We start from the raw sequence: 26,338 nt of genomic DNA, 5'->3' as shown, positions 1-26,338 counted from the left end.
CATTGTCATTGCATGGGGTCACTGTTGCAGTAACAAACAACAGTTGCATGGGAGACACATGACGTAAACTTCATGTTGAGCTATGACAGATTTTTGGGGGGGGTGTGGGGCAGTTTTAAGTATTTACAATCACTCATGGAGGAAACTCTGTTACAGGGTTTGATTATGATTGTTGGAAGGTGAAAAGGCTCCTTGGTGCTTGAATTAAAGAGAGCTGGACTTGTTGATTCTTGTGTTGTTATATTGGCAAAACCCAAAAGTATGTCCAGGGGCACTTGTGTGCAAACACCAAGGACAACCTTGACCTGTCTGTCTCGGAAGCTACCAACATGTTGGCAGTCTGAGATTTTCTCCAAGATTTTTTTTTTTTCAGAATATCTTACTCGTGTTATATAATCTCCCTTCTCTCCCCAGTCGTTGACGTCACATCATTACATCCTGCCCTTTCTTTCCCACTTTTAGGGCGAGGCGCTCAGACAGATTCTGGTGAGCCGTTACTATGGAAACTTTCATCGGAGCAGTGGGCGGAGGGACAGCCTGACGTCATTTGGCAATGGCCCCCTCAGTCCGGTAGGACCGGGAAGGAGTCAATCAGGTGATTGTTTTGATCAGTTCCAGCCTTGAACGTAAACATTTATTGTAAAATCTTTTTGCTGTGCCTTTTTTTTCCCCCGGCTTGCAACAAAAAGGTCGTGAGAACACTGGTAGCAACATTTCTAACTGACCCAACACTGATGTGAAGCAATACGCCTTTGGAAAAAAATAAAGGGCATCTTGCTGCCCGGAATGATGATATCAGATGGCAGAGCCTCTGTGAACCTTTTGCTTTTTCTTTTTCTTACAAGAGATGAAACACAAGAATGTGGCTGTATCTGTCTGGCCCTGAGGTGGTTATCAGCCCTGTGGTTGTACTGCGAGCTGCCCTTTGAGCACACAGAGCACAACATTCTTATCAATACATGATAAAGAGGTCAATGTGTTACTATCTGGAGTCAAAATACTAAAGCAATGCACAATGGCTGTTTGAGTCATTGGTTGATTTTTAATATTTGTAATTGTATAACGTTTTTATCAACCTACAGTTGCTCTGAGCCTGTGATTTTCATGAATTTAGAATTAAATTAATGAATGATTTGTGACTGGCATATAATTAATTCACATTATCTAACTTGCTCTAATGAAGCAGTTATAATGAGCAGCATTTAACTGAGTTTAGAAACACAATCATACTGGATCCTAGTTTCCCATCTTGCCCATGCACACCAAACAGACCACAGAAAGCATGCCCTCTCCCATCCATGATTAACTTCTTTTTGTTGCTAAGAGACAGGCAGGTGCTTCTTGTGGAAACAGTCTGTGCACCTGTTGCAGAAACAAGAGCCAGGAAAGGAATTCAATATGCAGCCTGAAGTTGGGGCCCCACGCGGGGGGAGAAATGTGCGGGAGAAGCTGGATGCAGTGACTAACACAGCTGTAAATTGGAGCTGTTCGGGGCGAGATCCTAAATTGTAAATTTTTATTTATTTAAAATTAAATACCTTTTTTTTTTTCTTAAAAATCTGCATTCATGAATTAGATTCAAGACAATGGTATAATTGTTCCTCTAGGTATACTGAAAGATTTCATGTCCATTTACTGTGCAAGCGCAGTATGTTCAAACACACAGGTCGATATTAGGAATAAGTTAATTTTCTTTATGCGTAATCTCTCACAATATGACAGTGATTAGTTCTTTCGTCCAACAGTGTTGGAGTATACACTGAAAAAAGTGAATGGAGCCCAAACTTAAAAAAATATTAATCTGTCACAAGTGAATGAAGTTTGATAAACTTTATTTACATTTGTTTAACTTGACAACTTAATAAACTTAATAGACTAACTTGGATTTACTACATTTGATTCTTTGTGATGAATTAATGCAATATATTTATGTGTTCTTGTTCTTGGAGGCAAAACCATTTCTTTGTTTATTTGAGCACATGTTCTGAATCATTATCCTTTTAAAAGACTTAATAATGAACCAATTTCAGTTTTCTGGTCAAGTCCACCCAATGTTGTTGTTGTTGTTTTTTTTTTGTTTTTTTCAAATGCTGGTGGTATTTTAACCACTTTCTTAGGAAATCTAGAGGAAAGGGTTCTGATATAAAATTTTCCGTGTATGATTATGTTTCTGTAATAAAAGATACATTTATATATATATATATATATATATGTTATAATTCATTAAATTATAACAATTATATTATTAAAAAGAGCATCCAATGACAGCCTAGGATTTACGTGTTGCTTTGTCTTGGTCTTGCAGCTTTAGGGGGTCCAGGCGGCCTCAGTCGGGGGGAGATGACTCTGTCAGAGGTTCAGTGTCATCTGGACAAAGAAGGAGCTTCTGATCTTGTTATTGATCTAATCATGAACACTACCAGTGATAGAGTCTTCCAAGAAAGCATTCTCTTGGCCATTGCATTGCTGGAAGGAGGAAACACAACTATCCAGGTCAGACACACAAGTCCAGACTCCATCATTTGAGTTTACATTATTTGTGGATGGTGTTTACTATTAAATAATGCCTGAGTATTTAACATCAGTCAGTAGTGAAGAGTTTTGTAATTTTTTATTTGCCTAAAATGGAAAGAATGCACTACATGTGTGTCAGTATGCCATTGCAGTCGTGCATATATACATTCCCACCCTCCACTCCTCTACTTTATGTTGACAAAAAAACGGGTCATCTGTTAATAATTTTCCCAGTCTGTCGATAACCACAAAAATCAGGTTGTGAAATTACGTTAAACATTTCCCCCTCTTGGATTTAACCGGAGTCCTTCAGACCTTCTCTCTGCAGGTCTTTGTTGTCTCTGTTTTCCTCCTTTTTTTAATTAGTTTATCTCTTTTTCTGTCCATTTTTGTCGGTCAGTCCGCGTGCTGTTGTGTAAGCTGGGGCTTGCATAATCAGATTAGAGCGAGGAAGCCACTAAGGCGGAGATAATGCATCGGCTTCCCACGGCTGCTGCAGAGCAGCGTCACGTGATCAGTCTGTGTTACATAAGGCAGTGTGAATGAACAATGAGGAATGTCTCAGCCTTCAAAACATTCCTGCCTCGCTCCCTTAGGTTCTCCTGCCGCCCAAACTGGGTCATGCCGGGCCTCCGGAACTGGGGCAGTGGGGAGAGAGGGCGGAGAGGTGAGGAAACACAGAGAGGAGATTGAGGAAAAACTGGAGATCTCCTAACCCTTCCCAACTCGTGTTTTCCCGGGAAAAAATGTGAAAATGTATCCTGCTGAGATAGAAATATACTACAGTGTGGAAACATTTGTCTGCTTTAAGTTACTGAATAATATCCTAAATGTTTCCAGCAGTGACTGGAAGCTAAGTCCATGATAAGTCATAGATCATCTCAAGCTTAGATTTTTCTTTTACACTGTCATCATCCATTGTTACTTCCCGAACACCTGCTGGGTGTCGCATATCTCGATTTCACGTAACAATGTTAACTATTTACTCTTGCCCTACTTAGTGAACACAAATAGCCAAACTATGTACTGTAAATCTCCAGCATTCAGTTCTTCAAACTCATATGTCTCTCATGCTGTATCAGACCTGCAAGACTAATGCATAAATGCCCACATGCAATAAATAATAGATACTTCCAAGCACAAAGCAAACGAGGAACACTGGATGGAAAATATTGCATATTTCAAGCTACGCTTCAGTGTGTCAGAAACTTATTGGATTATTTTAGGAACTTTAAGACTGAACCAGAATGTCTTGAGAGTGTTCAAGAATACAACGTCTGATATTAATATGATTTTTAACATCATAGTAGAATAGAATAGAATAGAATAGAAGTACTTTATTCATCCCAGCAGGGAAATTACTTCGCAGTTACAGCATAGAGACAAGACACAATAACAACTACCACTGAGTAGCAAGTGTAGACAAAATAAAAAATAAAAATAAATAATAATAGAACTTTCATGCAAAACAGAAATAAAAGATGTGCATTTCTGACAAAAATATCAGTTTGAAAATATTATCAATTTCCAAAAAATCAGCGGTAGGATTTGGAAGAACAAAGACATCCAGTAAATTCCAGATGAAGAAATGGGAATACTGTAAAATTTTAAATGTTTGTTGCAATAAAAGATGCAGAAGAAAATGACCACTCTTCCTGAGGAAGAATAATGTGCACATTTTATGCTGCCAACAGTGTAAGTTTGAAGGCCTTGAAATGGGTTTAGTCTTTATGAACCTTTTCACATTTTCAGTGTGAAAAGGTTCATTACAAGTATAAAATTCAATGTTGTTTCATTGCAATATACAAAGTAATCCATAATGAGTGTTTGGAAAATTATGCAAAGTTTTCAAAAATTTGGAAAGTTTTAAATCTGGAAAGTGTGGCATGCATTTATATTTATTCTCCTTTTACTGAAATCCAGCCAACCCAATATAGCGAATAAAGAGTGCCTTTATGTAATTAAATTTCTGTACAAATGTATCTGTTCTTTGAATGCCTCAGAGGTTTGTTGAAGAACATTAGTGACTAGACAGCATCACGAGGCACCAATAGACATGTCAGCAATACATTTGTGGAGGTTTTTGAAACAGGATTAAGGATAAAATATGGCTGCACTTGTCAGCTGACTGGCTGGTTGGGGGGGCATTAATTAGAAAAGCAGCCCAAGAGACCTAAGCTATTGTTGAAGGAGGTGCTGAGATCCACAGCTGACAGGTCAGCCATAAGCTATACGCTCCACAAGTCTGAGCATTTTACAAGATGGCAAGAAAAAAAATCCAATTTGCAGCTTGTTTCCAGTTACGTAAGGGACACTGCAAACATGTGGAAGAAGGAACTTTATCACATGTCTTATAACAAGCAAAACATTACATGTTGTAAATAACACTATACAACACCCCATGAACTCTATTCCCACACAAACACATGGTTGGGGATGCTTTGCTTCACCAAAGAAAAGGAAGCTGGTTCGAGTTGATACTAAAGATGCAAGAAGCTAACAACCAGGAAATCCTGTAAGAAAATCTGTTAGAGGCTGCAAACACCTGTGAACAGATTGGAGGTTCACCTCTCAGCTGGACAATGATCTTGAACACAAGCCAGAGAAACATTAGCATGGCTTAGATCAAAGCATATTTGTATGTTAGAATGGTCCAGTCAAAATTCAGACTAAATATTACAGAGAATCTGTAGCATAACTACATAATAGGTAAAAAAAATGTAATGTCTAGTGTCCAAGTCCAGTCCTGGAGAGCTGCTCAAACGTGCTCACTTCTCAACACATCTAAATCTCATAAATGTGTCATTACCAGACCTCTGCAGAGCTGATTGATTGCTAATGAGGGAATTTACCCATTTGATTCAGGTGTGCTGAATCAGGGATGCATATAAAAGATGAAGGTATTGGTCTTGGGCACCGATACTCTAAATGTACAACAGTAGTAGCCTAGAGACATACGTCAAAACATAAACGGGTTCTACAAAGTATTGATTGGAGCAAGGGGGATAAATAAAATGCAAACCATACTTTCCAGATTTTGCACAATTATTGCATCTCAATGGCCAAATACATAGTTTTTTTAATTACATGTGGAAAAAACAAATAAAAACATATTTTTTAACATGGCAAAACTGGAAAAGCTAAAATACCAGAATATACAGTCAGAGTGGTGAAGTTAGTCATGAAAGAACATTTTGGATTTTTTTTTGCTGGTATTAAATTTGCAGTGGGCATTTATTCAAAAGTAACGGACCAAAAACATTTTGCTCTACATAAAGTCTCTGTGGTGTTTTAGGTTCAAAACAAAAAAATCTGATGATAAAAAAATTCTGTTGCATTCTAATTTATTTACTTTTAAGTGGTAGCTTTTTTCCAAAGTCTCTATGCTACACCTCATAAACAAAGCTTCTTCTCCTCTCTATCTTTGTCTCCAGTCAGCTTTGCTGCAAAGAGCTATGACAAATCAAACGCAAGTGTAAATTCTGTTGTGACATGGTGACTTGTGACATTCCACTCATCCGCCATCTGCTGTCTAACTACAGGCCACGCTGCTCTCTTTCCCTGCTGAGGTGTTGTGAATGGAGGGGGGAAAGAACCCTGTTGATTTAAAATTGAAAATCCTAATAGACTCGGATAGTTTGTGGGAGGAAGAACGAGATGAGAGAAAAAAGGAGGAAAAAGTCGTCAGGGGGGTAAAGCAGAGCTAAGCAGCAGCTCCGTTTGGTCTACATGTGGCGCTGGCTGACGTGAGAGGGAGGGCGAGAGGAAAAGAGGAGCGCAAGTATAAATAGCAGTTACATAACATCCTTTTGTTGATGCCAAGTGGCGGAACGGAAGGAGAGAAGGGAAAGCGCTACGACCTTGTTTTTCAGCACTGTCCGCCCCCTCCTGGCCCCGCTCCTCTCCGTCTCATAGTTACAGACAGGCTCTGTGTTTACCCAACACTACAGGGGGGCCCCTGAGATGCGTAGCCCTCTTCTCTGTCCACCTCATCTCTCTACGCTTTCGTCCTCTCCTTTTTTTTCCGTCCTACCAAAGCACGCAGAAGGCCGTTCTGAAAGCAGTGGCACGGATTTTGTCGATGAGCTTCTCAGGGCAAACGTCAAAACTACAGAGGCAGCAGCGTGGTTTGATATGAAAGTTTAAGGTTCTCACTTCTGATTCATTGTCAAAAGCATTTCTGAAGAAATCAAAAAATGAAAGTTAGGTCGCTTTGTTTTTTTTTGTTAGCCTTTGCTGTGGCATTGTCTTTGTTTCGGTGACGCACTATAGTGTAGTTCTTAGAAACTGAGTTTTGACAAAGCACTGCATTTGGGGCTTCTGGGCTGCAGGTGAATATGAAAATGTTATTATGACCAGCATATTTCGCTTCTTTAAAGGGGAATGAAACTAACAAGCCTTTACCAAAGTGGAACATGATCGTCTAACAGAGCTGAGAAGGCCCTTCTGGCATGCTGCTGCATTCTCACACTGTTTTGGATATCTGTGATATCTGGCATTTCCTACAGAGGAGCCATTCTGCTTTGATAAAACATAGTGTGGAAAACCAGTTTGATTACATAAGAATAAAAATGGCCGACAGAGAAGACTGAACTTTAGGGCATGTGTGCGATTGTGGGTGTGTCCTTTTCAAAACTGGCATGCGCTGATTGCCAGAGACAGCTGACCCATTTTTTTTATTTTTTTTGCAAGTGCAAAAGTCAGTGGGCGTACTGGTGTGTGCAATCTCCAGCCTGTTTGTGCTTGAACTGTACAAGGATTTTTGTTTGTGTTAGTTATGTAATGCTTAAGGATGAGTGGTTCTCTGTGTTTCCTGTGGTCGGGTCGATGTATGTTAATCGCGCCGTGCCTCGTTGTTCACCCCCTGCTACAGAGTGATATGAGCATGCATGACAATAACTAGCCCCCACCTCCTTCATGTTCATACCCTCCACAGGCGTGCTTGGACTTGTAAACTCTGGCTGGACTGTCAGTGGTGCAGCTAATCCCGTCTCTGCGCTTCCCGTCTATCATCAGGTTGTTTATTGCTCGATGGCCTTGTCTTGGCTTTCAGTTTCTCTCGCTCTCCCCACGCTGCCCATCTCCTTGTCTGTGAGACTTGGCAGAGTGTGTACGTGCAGGAGGTCTGCAGCTCAGTGGTGGATGGCCAGGGTGGGGCATAGAGCTGCAGGTCTCCTTTTGAAGTGCGAGTTCTGATTATCATTTTTCTTCCTCAAGGTACTTTGGTCAAAAAGCTGATTAGACTCGCTTGTTTTTTTGTAGCCTTGTAGCAATACAGCCCTTTTTAATTTCAAAGGCACGGGAAGTATTTTGTTGGAGAAGGAGAAATGGAAACCTGATGACTATAATTTGTGTCTTTCTTTTGTTGTCCAGCCTTACGTCTAACCTGGAAAGACAGAAGGTTATGTAACAAAATTTGAGAAGTGGCCTAAATACTGCCTGATAACATTCTGTCCCTCCCTATCTCTTGCTCTCATTTCCCCTCACTTAATCATCCCCTTTTTTCATTTATAGTCAGTTTTTCTTCCTCGTTCGCTTTCCCCACACACCATCTCTGCCATTCGATCTGTGTAAGTAGGCCAGATTTCTCCCTCCCGCTTGTCCTATGTAATTTTTTTCACCCTGTAAGTGTGGCAAGGCTGCTTTGGCTGGTAAAAAACCTTTCCATATACTGCAGCAGTAACAGCTCTTACATAATCAAAACAACAGCCTTGTGGACTGGGACACGCTGTATACATCGTCCCTGGCAAGCTTGAAAGTGCTCTAATTCTCTGTGACCCCATTCTGCAGCCGTAACCATGGCGTTAAACCCGCTCATATCTTGGACCTCCTTCATGGCCGTTGTATAACATTTTCCGAAGGCCCTGATAAGACCTATTTTCTCATATCAAGTGATACTGGTTTTGACTCTTGAATGGTCAGACCAGAAGTGTTGATTATAAAAACATTCTCTCACTGATATCGAAAGTGCAATATTTGTGTTAATTAAATTCCTTGCCTTATCTCTACTAGGACAATGCTGTAGGTGCTTTAAAACTTTTATTTCTAAGATTTCTTAGACAGAAAGTGAAACCGTTTGTGCCGATTTACTGTGGCAATAGCTGATGCATTTTGTAGAGCTTTTACATGATAACATGTTTGAAACCCACAAATATATAAGGTTGGTCCTGTTAAGATGTGTTCAAACTTATCAATCTTGATGGGATGCTAATTTCTAAGTCCAAAGTTTACGCACACAGTATATTGTCAAAAGTATACATTCATTTAAATTCCCCCCACAAATGAACTTTAGCGTGTGTTGTTGGCTCATCCTTTTGCAGCTGTAGCTGCCACAAGCTTTAGGAGTGTGTTTATGTTGATGGGGGTTTTGGCCATTTTTCCAGTGCATTTGTGAGGTTAGACACTGATGTTGGATGGGAAGCCCTACTCAGCTTTAAAACTTTCAAAAGGTCATGTTGAGATCAGAACTACAGTACAGCTAAATAAGCTATGTTCAAACAGTAGGTCTTGGTGCTCAGTTCCGATTTTCTGTTGTGATTCAACTTTGTTTCATGCCTGGAGAATTTCTGGAGTTTCTGGTTTTAAAACATGATGACATTTTCCTATTTCATAAAATTTTCCAATATTTTTCCTTGTATCCAGCGCTCTTTCTTTTGCCGTCTGACTGATGACAAGAACTCAGAGAAGTTCTTTCGGGTTTTCTACGACCGTATGAAGTCGGCTCAGCAGGAAATCAAAGCGACCGTGACGGTAAACACGAGCGATTTAGGAAACAAGAGAAGAGACGAAGACAACCAGGACAGAGATGCCCCGGTTCGCAAAAAAGGTCTGATATAAAATTAAAAGCAGAAAACAGTAATTCATTTTTCAGGTCAGATATCATACCTTGTAAATTGATAGTTACCTAAATGATGACTTTTTGTTTCACAACTTTGCTGCAGCCCGAGATTCAACTGTGTCGATGACAGAAGATGTGAAAGAGCAGTTGATAGAGGCCTCATCTGCCACCAAGAAGGCGTTCAACTCTTACCGGCGGGAAGCTGACCCAGAGGACCACTGTTCCTCAACAGACGGGCTGCCCAGCGCTGGGGCCAAGAACCAGGAGGAAAAGATGAGCTTTGTGGTCGTTATCATGCAGCCGATTCTTCGCTTCCTGCAGCTACTTTGTGAGAACCACAACCGTGACCTGCAGGTGGGACACACAGCGTATCAGATAGGTTTCAGTATATGGTTTTAATGTCTGACGATATATCATTTATGGGTTTTATGGGTTTTATCACAACAATTGCTTCAGTTAAATGTCAGGTATACTCTTCTACTGTATTTGTATAGATCTAAACACTGAAAATCTTTATTTAATTTCTTATCTTTCGTCTTTCAATATGTTCTGAAAAAATAAAGTAAGGCATTTGGAGCATAAATAAAACCCAGCAGTAATTCATGCATGTGTTGAAAAAACAGATTCTCTCCTTGTCTTTGTGGGTTTAATTTTTATTTATTTATCTCAAGCCTTATGATAAACTAAAGTTACTTCTGTTTATGACAGTAAATCTATTAATAACATACCTGATGATCTGTGCAAGATTATGTTAAAGAAGCACATTTGACCTCATACTATCTTCATTCATGTTTTTGCAGAAGTAATTGTTTTTGTATTGACATTCCAGCATGAGTTGATATGACAACAATGAGTAAAAAATCAATTTGTTTCAGTGTATTACCACAAATTCAGCATTTATTTGTGTACAGCAACAGAAAGAGTCAGACTATTATACTCTATACCAGAAAGTATCATAATAGCATAAGTCTAAATACCTTGGTGTTCCTAGGTACCTGTATCAGACCCATACCTTTTACATTTAAAGTTATGTTGTTAGTAAGATAATTATTAATCTGAACAGTTCATTCATTGTCTTATTCTTAAACTAGCTTTTAATGTAAATAGTTATTAGTCCGGATTTCCCACTCCAACTTTCTGACTTTAATCAGTATCCCTATATAATTTCTGTGTTCTGCTAGAACTTCCTTCGTAATCAGAACAAAAAGAACAACTACAACCTGGTCTGTGAGACCTTGCAGTTCTTGGACTGCATCTGTGGAAGCACCACTGGAGGCCTCGGCCTGCTGGGACTGTACATCAACGAGGACAACGTTGCCCTCATCAACCAAACGCTGGAGAGCCTGACGGAGTACTGCCAAGGCCCCTGTCATGAAAACCAGGTACAGGAAATGCAAAAAAAAAACACTCACTGCACTAGCCCACTATACCACATTTATTTATGTTATGTCTTTAATTCCTCCAGAATTGTATTGCAACTCATGAATCCAATGGTATTGACATCATTATTGCACTGATTCTGAATGACATCAACCCGCTTGGAAAGAAACGGATGGATCTAGTGTTAGAGCTCAAGGTGAGGCTGGAAGTTTACTAAAACCCCAAATTTTACGTTTTGTTGCTATTAGTCATTATTGATTATTTCTACTCTTGTGAGAGTGCTTCTATACCTTTGTGCATTTTCTCACTAAGCATCTCTTTAACTCTCCTCCCAGAACAACGCCTCCAAGTTGCTGCTCGCCATCATGGAGAGCCGACATGACAGTGAGAACGCAGAGAGGATCCTGTACAACATGAAGCCGAAAGAGCTGGTGAGAAACTCAACTTGTTTCTTCTGCTTTAACTGCGTATTTGTTCATGTTACAGCCTCAAACTTCAATGATTCGTTGGGTTTTTGTGTGATGGACCGACACAAACTAGTGCCTAGATGTAAATTGGAAGGAAAATATTAAATTTGGGGTTATAATTTGCCAAAACATGTAAAGGTTGTGAATAGTTTTCCAACTACATTAATATGTGTCTTCGCAGGTGGAGGTGATAAAGAAGGCCTATCTTCAGGGTGAGGTAGAGTTTGTGGACATTAAAGAGGAAGAGGATGTTAGAGATGAAGAGGAACATGATGCTGCTTCACCTCGAAACGTTGGACACAACATTTATATTCTGGCTCACCAGGTTGGCTGTTTATATTTGCAAAATCTTAATTAAATCATGATGTTTTTGGCTTTCATACGACATATGAGAAAACATAGATGCTTCTTTCTGCTGCTTTCGTGAAAAAAATCGCTCTTATTGGCTACTTTGCAGTTGGCACGCCATAATAAAGAACTTTCCATGATGTTAAAACCGGGAGGTGGCAGCGGAGATGGAGACGAGGCCTTAGAGTTTTACGCCAAGCATACTGCTCAGATAGAGGTCAGACACACTCAACCCTAAAGCTAAATGTTGCACAGGGATTGGAGTCCCTCTGAGTGACTGTTTGAGCCTCTATGTTTTAGATTGTGCGTCAGGATCGCACCATGGAGGAGATAGTATTCCCCGTACCCAACATCTGTGAGTTCCTGACCTCGGAGTCGAAGCTGCGGGTGTACTACACAACTGAGAGAGACGAGCAAGGCAGCAAGATTAATGACTTCTTCTTGCGAGCAGAAGACCTTTTTAATGAGATGAACTGGCAGAAGAAGCTGAGAGGTAGGGTGAAGAATGTCCAACAGTATATTTCGAAAATCTTGAAGAAAATAATGTAAAAGTAGGAGTATAAAAGAAGTATCTCTCAGTAGTACTAATGGGATCAAACTTTTTTTGAACACATTTTAACTTTTTTCTTTCCTGAAAGAAACCCACAAGATCAAAAACCCTAAAGATTTCTAACAGGAAGTGCTTTTTCAATCACAAAACACATCTAACTTTTATGGAAAGTCAAAGTAGAACAGCTTTCCTGTCTAAGAAAGCATGAAGGCCAAACTAAGGTTTGCTGTAGATCTAGTAGACAAAGACCAGGACTTCTGGAGCAATGTTCTTGGTACAGATGAGTCTAAAATTAAATGTTTGGTATTTCCTAATTACATCACTCAAGTAAAATAATTTTATGTGAATTGTACAAAAAAGTAGAAGGGTCATGGTTGGTGGATGCTTGGCTGCAACGGGACCAGGTCAGCTCATTATCATATAATCCACCATGAATCAGCATGTATCAGAGGGTGCTTGAAGAAAATGTGAAAAAAACAACAAAAAAAACCTAAAGAAGGAATTGCCTTTGCAACATGATTGTGACCAATAACCTACCAGAAAATCCACCAAAGACTGGCTGACAAAGCACTGAAATATAGTCAAATCCCAGGAAATACATTTTATCTTTAGTGTACTGACTGATACAGTATCTAATTCTTGATTTTTTAAGTGCAGTTAAAATATTTTTTTTACAGATTTCCAAAATTTTGGATTAGACATCCATATGTGAACATTTACTAAGGGTTTATTGGAGTGTCCTAATTTTGTCAGGTGACTATATACTGGTGAATTGCTGCATGTGTGCATTATTTCTGAACTAATAGATGACAGAATGCAAGTCTGGGCAGGATAAGTGGACAGCTGTGCAGAGGCACCAATGTGCAGGGACAACTGTTGCCCTCCTTTATATCATCATGGTACAAGTGCATGTTTCCGCTATGTAAAAGCAGACAGGGGCTTTCCAAACTCATTTGAGCTGTGAAGCGTTTTGTACAGTAACCTTATGAATCACAAGTGAGAGTGTGCGTGATCGTGTGCACACACACACACACACACCCCAACCCACACCCACTCCCTGTGACAAGTCTAATCCACATACAAGACTCCCGTGCCCACGCACAAACTTTATATAGTCTTTCACTCAGAGAAGGGGATAGACTTTGAAAAGTCCCTGCATCTGTTTCTGTTTTCCTATAAAAGCCAAGTTCACAAAGTCTGAAAAGTCAGGCTGTAGGTTGGAGGAGAAAGGTCAAGAAAGACAGGATTCCAAGAACCTGCTCCTTAACTTGACCTTTATACCTGAATACAAAGTTGCTTAAATTTCTTGTTTATTTTCTCACATTTTCTTAGTTTTCTCCTGTTCAGATGTCCAAACTTAATTCACTTACAGTATATTCCATCTCTAAATCATTAAAGTATATTATTAATTATGAAAACCAGTACATATGGATTTTTTTGGCATCTAAATGAACTAAAAATTAAATTCAATTTGACTGACTGTATTTCCTCTCCTCCCCAGCCGAGCCAGTGCTATACTGGTGCTCCAGAAACATGTCAGTGTGGAGCAACATCTCCTTTAAACTGGCCTTGCTCATGAATCTGCTGGTCTGCTTCTTCTACCCCCTGGAGGGGGTACATGGAGGTCAGTCATGCTCATCTAACCATCAGGAGGTTTTTAAGCAAGTTTAACTGTGAAATATTTAATTTCAAATATATTTACATAAATTAAGAAGCAACGAAAAGAGAAGTGGAGACGCCTAGGTCTTGATGAGGTCATACTTTCAGTCTTGAGTTCCTTTTTTCTTTGTTTTTGATATTGCAATCAGACTTCTGTAGTAACCAGGTTCAGAAAAAGGCTAATACTGTGATGAAACAGCCATACAGAGCACACAAAGAGGACACGTCAAAGATGTGGGAGAGGGTGTTTTGTCTAAATGAGACCTAGACTAACTGAACTCTAACCTTTATAGAAGAGTTGCAAAATGAACGCCTTTGTTGAAAGAAAGCCGTTATAAGTTCTGTTTGTGCTTCGCCTCAAGCCACTTAGGGGACCGAGCAAGCATGCGGAGGAAGGTTCACTGGTCAGGTGATACCAGAACAGAACTTTTTGCACTACATTTACAACACTATTTGAGGCAGAAAACACATTCTGCATAGCATTCTGAACACCAAATAATAGATTCATGCTGTTGCGATGTTTCTCTTCACAATTGTCAGAAAGGTTAGTTGGGGTTAATTGGAAGCTAAATACAACAATCTCAAAGGAAAATAAACATTTGTCAAAGTGTCCTAGTTAAAGTCAAGGCCTCAGTCTGTTTCAGAATGTGACAAAACTTGAAAGTTGATGTTCATGATGCCTCCTTTCCAAAAAAAGAATGTGGATTATTTTCAGTCTGACAGTGGATGTGCAAAGCTGATCAAGATGTATCTTAAAATACTTGTCCCTCTGTATGCAGAGCACACTTTACAGATGGACTTTCACATAAAATCCTAATAAAAGACATTAAAGTTAGTGATTGTAGCATTGCTGCTTCATACCCTTTTTTAAAAATCAACAGCATCAGTAAAGTCAACTAATTCAATCAGAAACTGCAACAAAGTTTTCTTACGTCAATACCTTTTTAAACCATGCATTGTTTCCACCCACAAAAACCGGCTTTTAAAGGGCTGTTTTTCAGCAGTGACCTACTGATCTCTTTTCTTCACCACATTCAGATCTACTGACATCTAATCACCTGATCAGGATTAGGAGTGAGACTATCCTGTTTTAAGACACACCCGCAGCTTTCATTGCTTCCTGTCATATTTGCCCTCCAGTGCTATGGAAACAACAATAAACATGGCACCGCTGTCGTGTTTACTATAAACAGAATCTAAAGCAGCTCAAGGTTTTCATACAGGTCAGATATATGATGATCTGAAAAGTTATTTATCATGTATATATCTTTGACCACATTAATACCTCCAAGTAAAATTTCTGTAGTGTGTAAACCTTTTTAAATTATGTCAGTTGTGACAAAAATTAAATTGGTAAATGACTAATGTCCTGCAAAATTATCTGTACTGTTTGAAATTTGTTTTCCCATTTTGTCATCTTTCAACTCTTGATCTTCAAACGTTAACTGGAAATTTATCTCTAAGACAAACTCAAAGTAATGTGTAATTTTTAACCAGAAAGGAAATGAATCATGGTTTCAAAATTTAAAAAAATAAAAAAGGAAAAAGAGTTCAATTTAAGGTCGAACACAATGTTATCTTTTGTTAACTTATCCATTTGTTTTCATTTTAATTTCATCATAAATAGTGCCATAAACAGGAAAATCCAGGAACCCCTTCATTAAACGTGGCCGAATTCATTTTCGAAAACAAAAAGAGTAACCCACTATTGTCATTGTTGAGAATAGTCTAAAAGTTATTTTGATCAGATGAAAAGATAACATTCAGATCAAAAAGCATGAAACGAATGCATACCTATCTTTTAGTAGGACAAACCTGAAGAAAAGGTTTTATGTTTTTAATCTACAAAACCACAAAAGTTGGTCTAAGCAGCGACTCAGAAGAACCTTTAGGTTGATATCATTGTAGCTGAAACATTAGAGACCTCTATCATAAAAATTCCAGTACAATAAATGAATAACTTAGTTGTTGTAACTAAGTTACAACAACTAAGTTGAAAAAAATGCATGGAGTGCAACTGTTTTTGTATTTGTGAATAACATGGTTGAAAACAAAAAGTGCTACATTCTGAAATAAAAACTAGGCAGCCATGAGGTCTTGTCTGTTTCCACACACAAAAATAATTGTTATGCAACACGAATCATGCCCGACTGTGTCTCTATGCCCTCTGGAGCTTGGTCTGTGTGCGTGACATCACGTGAGACTCCTGCATACCTTTGACCTGCTGAAACAGGCACTTATTATGGCTTCTGACCCGGGTCTACTCTTTTGCTCTCACAGACTTGGAAAAAACATGCACTCTGTGGTCTCGCATTCCCCCATTACTTAGGGCTTTAGAATGGAGGTTATAAGAGCAAGAGATCTAGGTCAATGTGTTCAGCCTGCACGCATGACTAACCAGCTTTTGATGAGCAAGTTTGCTTAGCATGCCACACTCTTAGCACACGCGAGCTTTCGAACTGTGCAGCTCTGCAGTTGTCCTGCAGATATTTGCACGCAGTCGTAAGGGAGTTTGAGAGCACACGTAAGCGTGCCTCTTTCTGTCTCCGACATCACAGGAGCTGCGTGCTGCTCCCCGCTCATTCCTCATGAATCTTTCAGCTGAGGTATTTTTAGAGGCTGTTATGTAAGTGGCACCTGTCATGTGATCTCCACTGGGATTGGAAAGGAGAGAAAACCAGAGACGGGGAAGGACGGAATGAAACAGAGGGGGCAAGAGAAGGAAAAAAATAAATAACCTCAGCAGTCTCTCGCTCCCTGTCTGTCTCATTCTCCTTGAAGTTTTCTCCTTCTTTGCTTGTTTCTGGTTTTAATCTCAATTGTGACCAAGCATGCAGTAGAGTAATCTTTTAGGATATGCTAAAGTGTTGCCTTGGCTTTTACGCAAATTAAACCTGGTAGAAGATTTTAGCTTGATGGGCACATTGCCAAATGAAAGCCATGTTTCAAGCTCTAATCCTGGATTTAGTTCAGGATCAGAGGGAGGATCAGTTTGGCTCCCTCTAAAGATTTGTGTGAACACGTACACACTCAGTCCCAACAAAACTGTGTCATACACCTTTTAGTGTTATGTAACTTACGCATTTTGAAATCAAATACTTTCTAATGCAGGAGAGGTTTAAGGTACTGAACTAAAACTCAGTTTCTGGGTAATAATGTCAAATTACTTCTAGGCCTTAACTGGACTAAAACAGTGAACAACTTAAGCAATTTAAAAGAAACAATCAAGATTTTGGTGCACAAATTGGAAATAATCAAAATTATACATGTAGACTCAAAAATATATTGTACATGCACACTCACTAAACACAGTAATATTTGGCATATTTTGTGGCTTTCAACAAGCTTCTGCTATAATTCTCCCTGGATATTTCATACCACTTTGTTATAGCAGCTCATTTAAATGTGTTGGTGTCCAGGTATGGACACATCTTCCAGGGATAGTGCATGAAGTTCTGATATGGTTTTGGAACACCTAATTAATTAATTAGCCCTTTGTCTTGGCTTGAATTGTGTGAAACATTAAATCATTTGTTACCAAGACTATAAGACCCAGATGAAAGAAAAATGGCTTGGATATAGAAACAATCCAGAAACCACCAAAGTTCAAGGCTGTCAAAACTGAAAGATGGTGGAAAACAGACTTCACTGTCCACAACCTGGACTTCCAGGCGACCTACCAAGAATGAAACTCTTGCTTCAAAAGCGACTCATTAAAAGCTGAAGATGTTTGACTCCCAAAGACATGAATGCTTGGAGATTTCAAAATAAGGCTTTCTTATACCAACTTATAAACATGGTGGTAGCAGTATCATGTTGAGTGTGGCTGCCGCTAGTACTGCTATGTTCCACCTAGTAGATGGAGAAAAAAAGAGGACAACCTCCAGATTCTGGTTGCTAGAAGGTTTAAACTTGGACTTAACTGGGTGTTCAAACAAAAAAATAAACCCAGATGTATCTAAGCTGACTTTGAAATGGATAAAATAGACCAGCATTAATACTCTGGAAAGGCCTCGACCTCAACCCTTTTAAAACTTTATAAACTTTGCCTGCAACCTTGGTTTATAGCTGGAAATGAGATTTAAATGAGGTTCACAGATTTTGCCAGGAAGAGGCATCAACTATAAAATATAAGATTTTTTTCTCTTCAAACTACTCCTTTTCATTCAAGACTTTCACTTATGACATGTTCATTTTAAACTGCAAATGAATAAAATAAATAAAGAACTATGCAACCTGTTGATGGGAATTTAACTAAATATTAGTGATATTTGTATATATTTGAGTGTGTGAACATTTATAAAGCCATAATCTCATAACTTGTAACCCGAAAAAGTTGTTGAACGCTCACTCTACAATGAAAATAATTATTATCAACGTTCAGCCTGATGATGAGTGCAGGTAAAATATAGGGGTTGTTTGCTAGATTCTTTAAAATCACATTTTATTGTGGAGGCTTTGGTAGATATGATTGAGTTCTGTCTGGCCATTTCCCAGTTAATTGCCTTACGTGTGGGTGTGTGTGTGTCGGCGTGGGGGGGGTGCGTGTGTGTGCGTGTTCTGCAGGAATCCTGGAGCCTCATCTGTCTGCACTGCTGTGGATGGGATTCTTTGCAGCACTGGTCCTTGTTTTGCTCATGCCGAAGCCACTGGGTATCTTAGCCCTGGTTGCTGTCACAATCCTCCGTCTCATCTTCTCTGTGGGCCTGGAGCCTACGCTCTTCCTGTTGGGTGCTTTCAATGTGAGTGGACTTAAAACCTTGTGGTGGTGTTTAGTCTACTGACTTCTGTTTATATTTGGATGCTTTTTAATTGTAATCTTTTGTAGATTTTTGTTGCTATTTAGACACAAAAAGGGGAAAAATACATTTTAGTTCCTAATCAATTTTTTCTGTAACTGATTACTCCATTTGAGGAAAATTGCTTAGTGGGATAAGCAATAAGCTATGCAAAAGTAGTCATATCCTTTGTTGTTTCATAATGTTGTCATGCAAGGATCACAAACATCAACATAATTTATTGAGATTAAATGTGATAGAGCAACCAAAATTAGTGGGTAAGTGTGACGCTGTACATGGTTTTCAGACTTTTTACAAAGATTATCTTAAAAGTTTGGAGTGCTGAGTGGAATCACTTTTTGAGTATGTCTTTACTTTGCCTGCTATTTTCACGTAGATATGTTTTCCCGATCCTTCTTTTTGAAAAAGCTCAGGCTCACTGGATGACTTGCATCCATAAACAGCAGCTTCCCAGTCTCACCACAGATTCTCAGTGGGATTTTGCTCTGCAGTTTGACTGGGCCATTCAAACACACCCAGTCCATAGTGACACTGACTGCATACCTACAGTCATTTTTCTATTGAGAGGTGAACCTTCTATATTTAGTTGACCAATCTTCCAATTAACCTTGACCATCTTCCTTGACCCTTATGAAGAAAAACATCCCTAAAACATGATGCTGTGTTTCATCATGAGATGGAGTTTTCAGAGTAATATGGAAAGTTGGCTTTCCTCAATACATAGTCTTAAATGCATCTTAAAAGGTTCTGTTTGTTCAAAGATCGTTCTTGCACATGATTGCTTTGTTCCCTACATGACTTGGGGAAACCGAAGTCGTTCAGTAATGGCTTTCTACTTGCTGTTCTTCCACCGAAGAAGATGTATACAGTAGACAACCAATATTGGTTCTACTGACAGATTCAGCTGTGGTTCTCTGCAGCTCATCCAAAGTGACCAGAGCTGATTCTGATTCTTAGCTGATTCTCTGGTTAACACTCTCCATGCCCCATCTGTCAGTTTTTGTGCACGGCCATTTTCTTGGCTGGTTTCACAGAACTCTGTGCATGACTGAATACTGTTGATCGAAACTATTTAAAATTCTTCATCTTTATGCTTTCTGTGAGAAAATGTCTGTGTGGTTTAAAATTAATTTTCCCCAGAGAAATGGAATTGAAGTCACCAGTGTATGCACTTTCAAGTACTGAGAAACCTCCTCCCAGCTAGTTCCACTTCTTCTTTCACCTCCCATGCTAACGGTCTTTTGGCAGGCCAGAACCACACATGCCCCTCTCATTGCCCCTCCTGCCCTTCCAGCTCCTCCTGCCAGTGCTGTGTCGCCTGGTGTAAGATGCAAAGCTGGACCTCAGAAATGACATTACAGCTTTGCTAGTACTTTTTTTTTTTTAAATGCTCCTAAAAGCACCTAATACTCTAAAATAAAAAAAATAATAATAATAATTGACTTTCTTTTGGGTCCCTTTGTTGACATGTACAGTACAAACAAATGCAGGTTATGAGATCAAAAAAAACGGGTCAAACAAGAAACCAGAGATGTTGCCATGTGCTGCAGTAACCTGGTAACTCTGAAATCTAGTTTATATGCAGGTGGTCAGATTTCTCCCTTATTTTGCTGTTTGTTTATAATTTTCTCTCTTACAAATTCAGAACTCTTGAATTAGACCCAAAGATTTATACCCAAACTTAAGCATTTACATATTTGTTTAGATCTTCCTTTTATTTTTGATCAAAATCCTAATTTTCCAGTATGTTAAAACCCAACCCTCCCACACACACCACCACACCACCTAGAAAGAAAGTGGGTTAAATTATATAAAGATATATAACTAAGAAGTGAGGTTTCTCAAGCAGGACCCTTTCAAGATGTATTAACCGGGTTTTTGTCAATGCCTTAATCTACACAGATAACTGAGCTTCTTAAATGGAATAAATCTAATAGTGTGCCCTCATTAAGCTCAAAATTCACCGTCACTGATGTCAGCACGTTTTTCCTACGGTAGAGCACCCAGTAATAGGATGCCAATTAGAAGTACGTACTAATGATTGATCATCCCTCATTGACATTAACAATAACAAAACATTATCTTTTTTGTTGTAGGTTTGTAATAAAATTATCTTCCTGGTAAGCTTTGTTGGAAACCGAGGGACTTTCACACGAGGATACAAAGCCATGGTGATGGACTTCGAGTTCCTCTATCATCTCCTCTACCTCATCATCTGCTGCCTGGGAGTGTTTGGTCATGTCTTTTTCTACAGCCTGCTGGTAAGACAGAAGCAGTAAATCATCGGATGTTTGTTGCAGGATATAAATCCATCAACTTTCATAGGCATGTACACATTCTCCTTTTTAAAAGCAAATGACTTTGGGTTAAATCGATTGGTAAAATTAATTTTGAAATGGAAATTAAAGCCTTTTAGTTTTGGCTAATTTGGTCCAAACCAAAAAGTTAGTTTATCTGTGCCATTGTTTGCATTTTTGCCTCAAAATATGAACTTTTTAATGGCTTTTCTGCTGAGTTTGCACATTCTCTTCATTCATACTTCAAAGACATGCAGGTTAGAATAATTTATCATTATAAATTGCTGTTGGATGTGAGTGCATGCATGTTTGTCCTGTGTGTCTTTTTGATATGCCAACAATCTGTACTGTGGAGAATTATCCTTTCTCCATGATAGGTTCATAATGTATGAGGTTGAAGAAGAGTCAGTGAGTTGGAATTCATTAATTTTATTTATGAATAGCAAAATATAGCTGGTCAATTGTTCATGCTATCCTTATGGGTTAGCAGAGCAAAATGGCATCAAACAACAGTTTGTTATTTCCTTCTTTAGCCTCTGTCTAAGCTACGCCCTAAAGAGGGCTTTCCCTAATGTGTCATTTCCTTTAACCTTAGCTTTGAGAGTGTTTCCTAACATGTCATTCCCTTTAGCTTTAGCTTTGCGTGCATGTGATCTATGTGAATGCACCTATGCATATACGAACATGCAAATAGCTAAAAGACAGAGAGGAAAACACAGATGATTTATCCTCAACAGTACAGAGTATAATCTGCCTCTCACCTATTGTCTCTAAAAATAGGCACAGTTGCTCTGGAATGGAGGGATGTTTTATTTGGAAGTTTTTTAATGTTCCTGCTGTAGTTTTCAAGGTGTAAGAGCTCTAAATTGTTTAGATAACCTTTCAGATTGATAATGCCAGTGTTTTTAAAATTCACAGCAGGCAAGGGCTAGTTATCATTACCGATGTATACACAGGTTTTCTAAAAGTTATGCTTTAAAAACCTCTAGTAATGAGATGCCAGAGGAAGTATAAGATGGATTGAGAATTTTATCTGTTTGGAGCCTAGAGTAGAAAATAGCGCCTACCCAACCTAATCTTGTGCACTGCTGCTAAGCTGGTTGAATTTGGTCTGCTACATTTTGGAAACATTTTACGAAAAACGAGGACAGTTATCTGGAAACTAATGGAGCCAGACTCATCACTTCTATAAACTACGATTGTTTGAAAACTACAATCAGCATTTCTGCTAAAAAGGTGGGATTATGTATTTTTCAGGCACATAGTGCCATTTTATAGCGCAGTAAAGTACCGTTGTTACATTCTGTTGTTTAAAAATACTGTATATATCAAACATAACTTGAAAGAATTTTTACATTGCAATTTGACACCTTAAAATTGGCTTCTGTCTCGTTAAGAGGCTTGCCTTAAGTATGCAATCACAACAATGGTACTCCATGATGCCGTTTACAACCGTTCTTAGAAGTGTTGAGCTGATAAGTAGTTCATATGACAGGGTCAGCAGATGTGCAGTTTCACCAGGTGTTTGCTAATCACCGCTGCTGCTAGTCTAGAGGAGCTGAGTGAGGGAGTTGCTCTGTAAGGCGGAAGCTGAGCTTGGAGCCTGCAGCTCCAAGGAGGAGCTTTGTGGAAATAGGTGGTGCTTTGTCGGAGAAAGTGCTAAGGCACCCACTACCACAGGTGATTAGGGTTAGGGTGATTCAAGGATTTCTCAAATGTATGAAAACATCAAAGCAACACTTTAGATATGCTTTTGATGAGGGAATAACATTATGACATGCTATAAAGCTAAAAAAAAAAAAGAGTTGATTTTACATCATTCAATTAGATAATTGGACAATTAGCTGACTGCAGGTTCACTACTCAACCTGCCTGTAAAATTTCCATTGTTACCATAAATTGCCAAACATCAAGAAGAACATAGATCATAAAATTTTTTATCAAGCCATAAGATTCATACTGACCAGAGCGTTTTGTGTGTCCTAAGAAGGGAAGCTAAATTTACGAAGAAAAACCAAAGCATTTTTTTCTCAGAACTTATAATTTTCTTCATTTTACAGATTCTTAATTCTGTTGCTTTGTAATCCATGCTATTTTTCTGCAGCTGTTTGACCTGGTATACAGAGAAGAGACCCTGCTGAATGTGATCAAGAGCGTGACCCGAAACGGACGCTCCATCGTTTTGACGGCTGTGCTTGCTCTCATCCTGGTCTACCTGTTCTCCATCGTCGGCTACATCTTCTTCAAAGATGACTTCATCTTAGAGGTGGACCGTATTGCCAATGCAACCCAAAGTAAGGAGACAATGCAGTCCATTTGTCACAGTTGTCCTTGTTGTTTTAGATGTCACTATAATCTGTGCATTGTTATGCTTTTATTTTATAGAAAGTGGAGCCAGTCTCGCTGGGGAGTTCCTGAACACAGGACTGTGTCAAGGAGGCCTTAATGAGAACTGCAGCAACAGTGCTCAGCAGGAAGGTATTTAATAATGTGATGCATCATTTTATGTCTGTTTGAAGAGTTTTTATTAGTCAGTGCTGGTTTAAGGATAAACTGTTCTAAATTAGACCGAATTCTGAATGTTTGAGGGTAGTCAAGAAGCCTATAAATTATGGTTTTCATGTCAGTTTTTGAAGTAAACTACCTCTATTCCCTGAGTTGAAATTTTCAGGGTGAAAAGTTGGTTTTCATTTGAGCACTTACAAGGGTTTGGTTCGGGTTTGGTTTCATGTTCCGTGTTTTCTAAATGGGCTGTTGAATAATTTTATAAAGAAAGGGGTAGTTGCTTGTAAAATCGGCATGTGTTAAGAGGAAGATACCAGAGAAGTGACTTATCAGACCACAGAAAGAAAAATAATATTGTGAGATATTTTTTTAATGTGTTTGGTTTTCCTATGTTTTTCATTTTGGCACCAAGGCACACCTACCTGCTTGTGACTCATGAGTGTCGCATAACTGGAATTTGATCCAAAGAGTTCACATGCGACCTCGTCGACCTGCATGTGACATTAATTAACTGTTGCATCCCAGAGAAAAACAGTAAATTCCCTAAAACCTTCCATCAGTCTGGCTGTTCGGTGACCTTAAGACTGAAAAGAAGACTTGCAGCGAAGTTTATGAGGTCTAAAATTATTGCAAAGAAAATTGTGACAACTACTATCTACGAACTAGCCCACAGCTGTAATGTTTCTATATTTTACCTACATAAAAGACAGAAAATGTTCCCTAAAGCCAAGAAAAAGTTTTGAACCCACAACCTTGAAACTGGGCATAGAAACATGTAATTTCAACGAGTCTTGTTTTAGGAGCATTAAACTGCCCTCCTTTTCTAATTTTAAGATGGCAGATATACTGTTTTGATTCAGATTTCACATTTCACCAAAACAAAAACATTGTTGCTTTGACTAACAGGCGTCACACTTGGAGCCAAAGCATGTAAACACGACTGATGAGGAATGTGGGGTTATGCAACAAAGTCAGGGAATCTTGTAAATCAGTAGATTACACCTTCAACTTAAAGTGGGAATTCATTTCTATTTTAGGTGTAGGCCACTTCCTGCTATCAAGGTCTACCTTAAAAAGTTAACAATTTCTATTTAAAGTGCTTTTAATAAGACATCAGAGAAACTTCTTTCCATTTGAATATAAATTTACATGGAAAGATTTCCATTTCCATATAAATCGTTGTGATGCCGTACATACGTTGTGTTGCTGCACACTTCCTGTACGCTGGCTGAAGAAAGGCTACTCCACTTTTCACTCACAAAAAAGACAAGGTATGCAGCTTGGAAATTGTTCTGGTTGTGAAAAAACAAGAGTTGTGAGGAACCAACCCATCTAAAGGCTTTCTATGAAGTGCAGTTTTAATTGGTGCATCACATATTCATAGATACTGTGAACGTATTCTCATAACCTGTAGGAAGTAATTACATTTTGCTCAATTGAAAAGTAGTGCTAATGTTAGTTGGTGTGTCTATTCTATGTTATGGTTGTGTGTAAAAAGATGAACTTATTTGTTAGCACCATTTATACACAAGTTAATTCAATATGCTTTTCTTGGGGGAGATATGGGACAGAAAAAACACAATTACATTATAATACAAAATTTATCAAAAGAACAAGATTGAAAATTGATGCTCCATAAAAAAGAGACATTAAAATGCAAATTTGACAAATAAATAGCTTAGATATGATAGAAAAAAATGACTAAGTAGCCTTTGCTGACTTTAAGAAAGTTTTTGTAAGCGATGATGTGTTCAGACTTGATTTAAAGGAGCCCACAGTTTCTGCAAAGCTGTTTTTGAAGGAGTTTGTTCCTAAGCTGAATAGCATAGAAACTAAAGTCAACCTCCTTGTGTTTAGTTTTGGTCCTGGGGACACAGAGTCTCTAAAGGCTTGTGGAGTTACATGATTCAAACCTGACCAGAAACCCTTAAAAATGTACATAAAGTCTGTTTAAAAATCATCTGACTACCACCCTAAATATAGCCAGAGTAAAGCACTTCCATTAAAACAGGTCACAGAAATACTATGGATGAGGTAATGGTGTCCGTACAGGTCCCTTAAAAAATCAACCAGCTACAACTCGTCCCAAATGCTGCTGTCAAAGTTCTGGCCAACACCAGGAAAATGGATCACATTTTACCAGTCCTCAACTCACTGCTTATGTTAGATTTTTATTGGTCCATAAAGTACTTCACAGCCTTAAAATAAAGTTTAAATTTGAGGTCTCACTCTATAATGACACATAGTACTGTTTGCATATTGTGCTCTTTTAACCCTCATACAGTTTAGGGGATTTTTTTGTTTCTAACTTTGCATTCTTGGTAACAAAAACATTTCTGTCTGATGCTAAGCTGCTGGAAATTCTGACCCATCATCTCATTAACATTATGGACACACTAACCAATTGTAATGGACTATTTTCAAGTTGTGACACAAAAATATAAAGTTGTATGTTGATTTTGTAGATGTTGAATAAAAGTGTCCCGAGCACAGAGTCTTGAGGTAATCCTGATATTATCTTTCCAAATAACACAAATTATTCCAAGACTTTGAAATAAGATCTGGAGCTGCTTAGGACAACACCAAACCTTTTCCTGTCTATGAATCATTATGCCAAACGAAACTGTCTCAGATTCAACCCTGAGATCCACTAAATCCCAGGTAAAAGTTTTTGATGGATCATAGTTAAGCTGTATTCCATCTAAAACCTTTGCAGATGGAGTCTCAGTAATTCAGCATGCTACATTAAAAATATTCTTTAAATCAAAAATGTAAGTAGATGTGGTGAAAAAACTGTCTTTTCAAATACTTTTGGGAATTATGTTAGGCTAGGTATTGATCTGTGACTGCTTAGTATTGAGGCGTCTTCAAAAGACGTTTGACCACTGCAGTTATCAGGACTCACTACATGTTTATGCAATACTTCAGTTGCAAAACGACAAGGAACAGTTTTCTTTTAAACTTGTATCAAGTCATGAAAA

At 38.6% G+C, this 26,338-nt stretch overlaps 1 protein-coding gene across 11 annotated transcripts in view; it reads left to right on the top strand.

The window, feature by feature from the left end:
* The window catches only part of LOC116710459 (inositol 1,4,5-trisphosphate receptor type 1-like), an 86,977-nt gene that overhangs the window by 49,163 nt on the left and 11,476 nt on the right, over positions 1-26,338 (top strand). For 10 of the 11 annotated variants that reach the window (XM_032549495.1, XM_032549502.1, XM_032549499.1 and 7 more), the window contains 15 exons: positions 463-595; positions 2,306-2,493; positions 9,157-9,340; positions 9,456-9,706; positions 10,534-10,734; positions 10,818-10,928; positions 11,068-11,163; positions 11,381-11,524; positions 11,657-11,764; positions 11,848-12,040; positions 13,599-13,721; positions 18,323-18,498; positions 20,652-20,816; positions 22,957-23,146; positions 23,238-23,330. In XM_032549495.1, coding sequence (XP_032405386.1) covers positions 463-595; positions 2,306-2,493; positions 9,157-9,340; positions 9,456-9,706; positions 10,534-10,734; positions 10,818-10,928; positions 11,068-11,163; positions 11,381-11,524; positions 11,657-11,764; positions 11,848-12,040; positions 13,599-13,721; positions 18,323-18,498; positions 20,652-20,816; positions 22,957-23,146; positions 23,238-23,330 — 2,356 coding nt within the window. Of the gene's footprint in view, positions 1-462; positions 596-2,305; positions 2,494-9,156; positions 9,341-9,455; positions 9,707-10,533; positions 10,735-10,817; positions 10,929-11,067; positions 11,164-11,380; positions 11,525-11,656; positions 11,765-11,847; positions 12,041-13,598; positions 13,722-18,322; positions 18,499-20,651; positions 20,817-22,956; positions 23,147-23,237; positions 23,331-26,338 lie in introns of those variants that run through there. The other variant, XM_032549504.1, reaches the window with a different exon arrangement.

The sequence above is a fragment of the Xiphophorus hellerii genome, chromosome 20 (assembly GCF_003331165.1).
Source record: "Xiphophorus hellerii strain 12219 chromosome 20, Xiphophorus_hellerii-4.1, whole genome shotgun sequence".
In the NCBI taxonomy this organism is placed as follows: Eukaryota; Metazoa; Chordata; class Actinopteri; order Cyprinodontiformes; family Poeciliidae; genus Xiphophorus; species Xiphophorus hellerii.
This window is presented reverse-complemented; position numbering and strand designations above follow the sequence as displayed.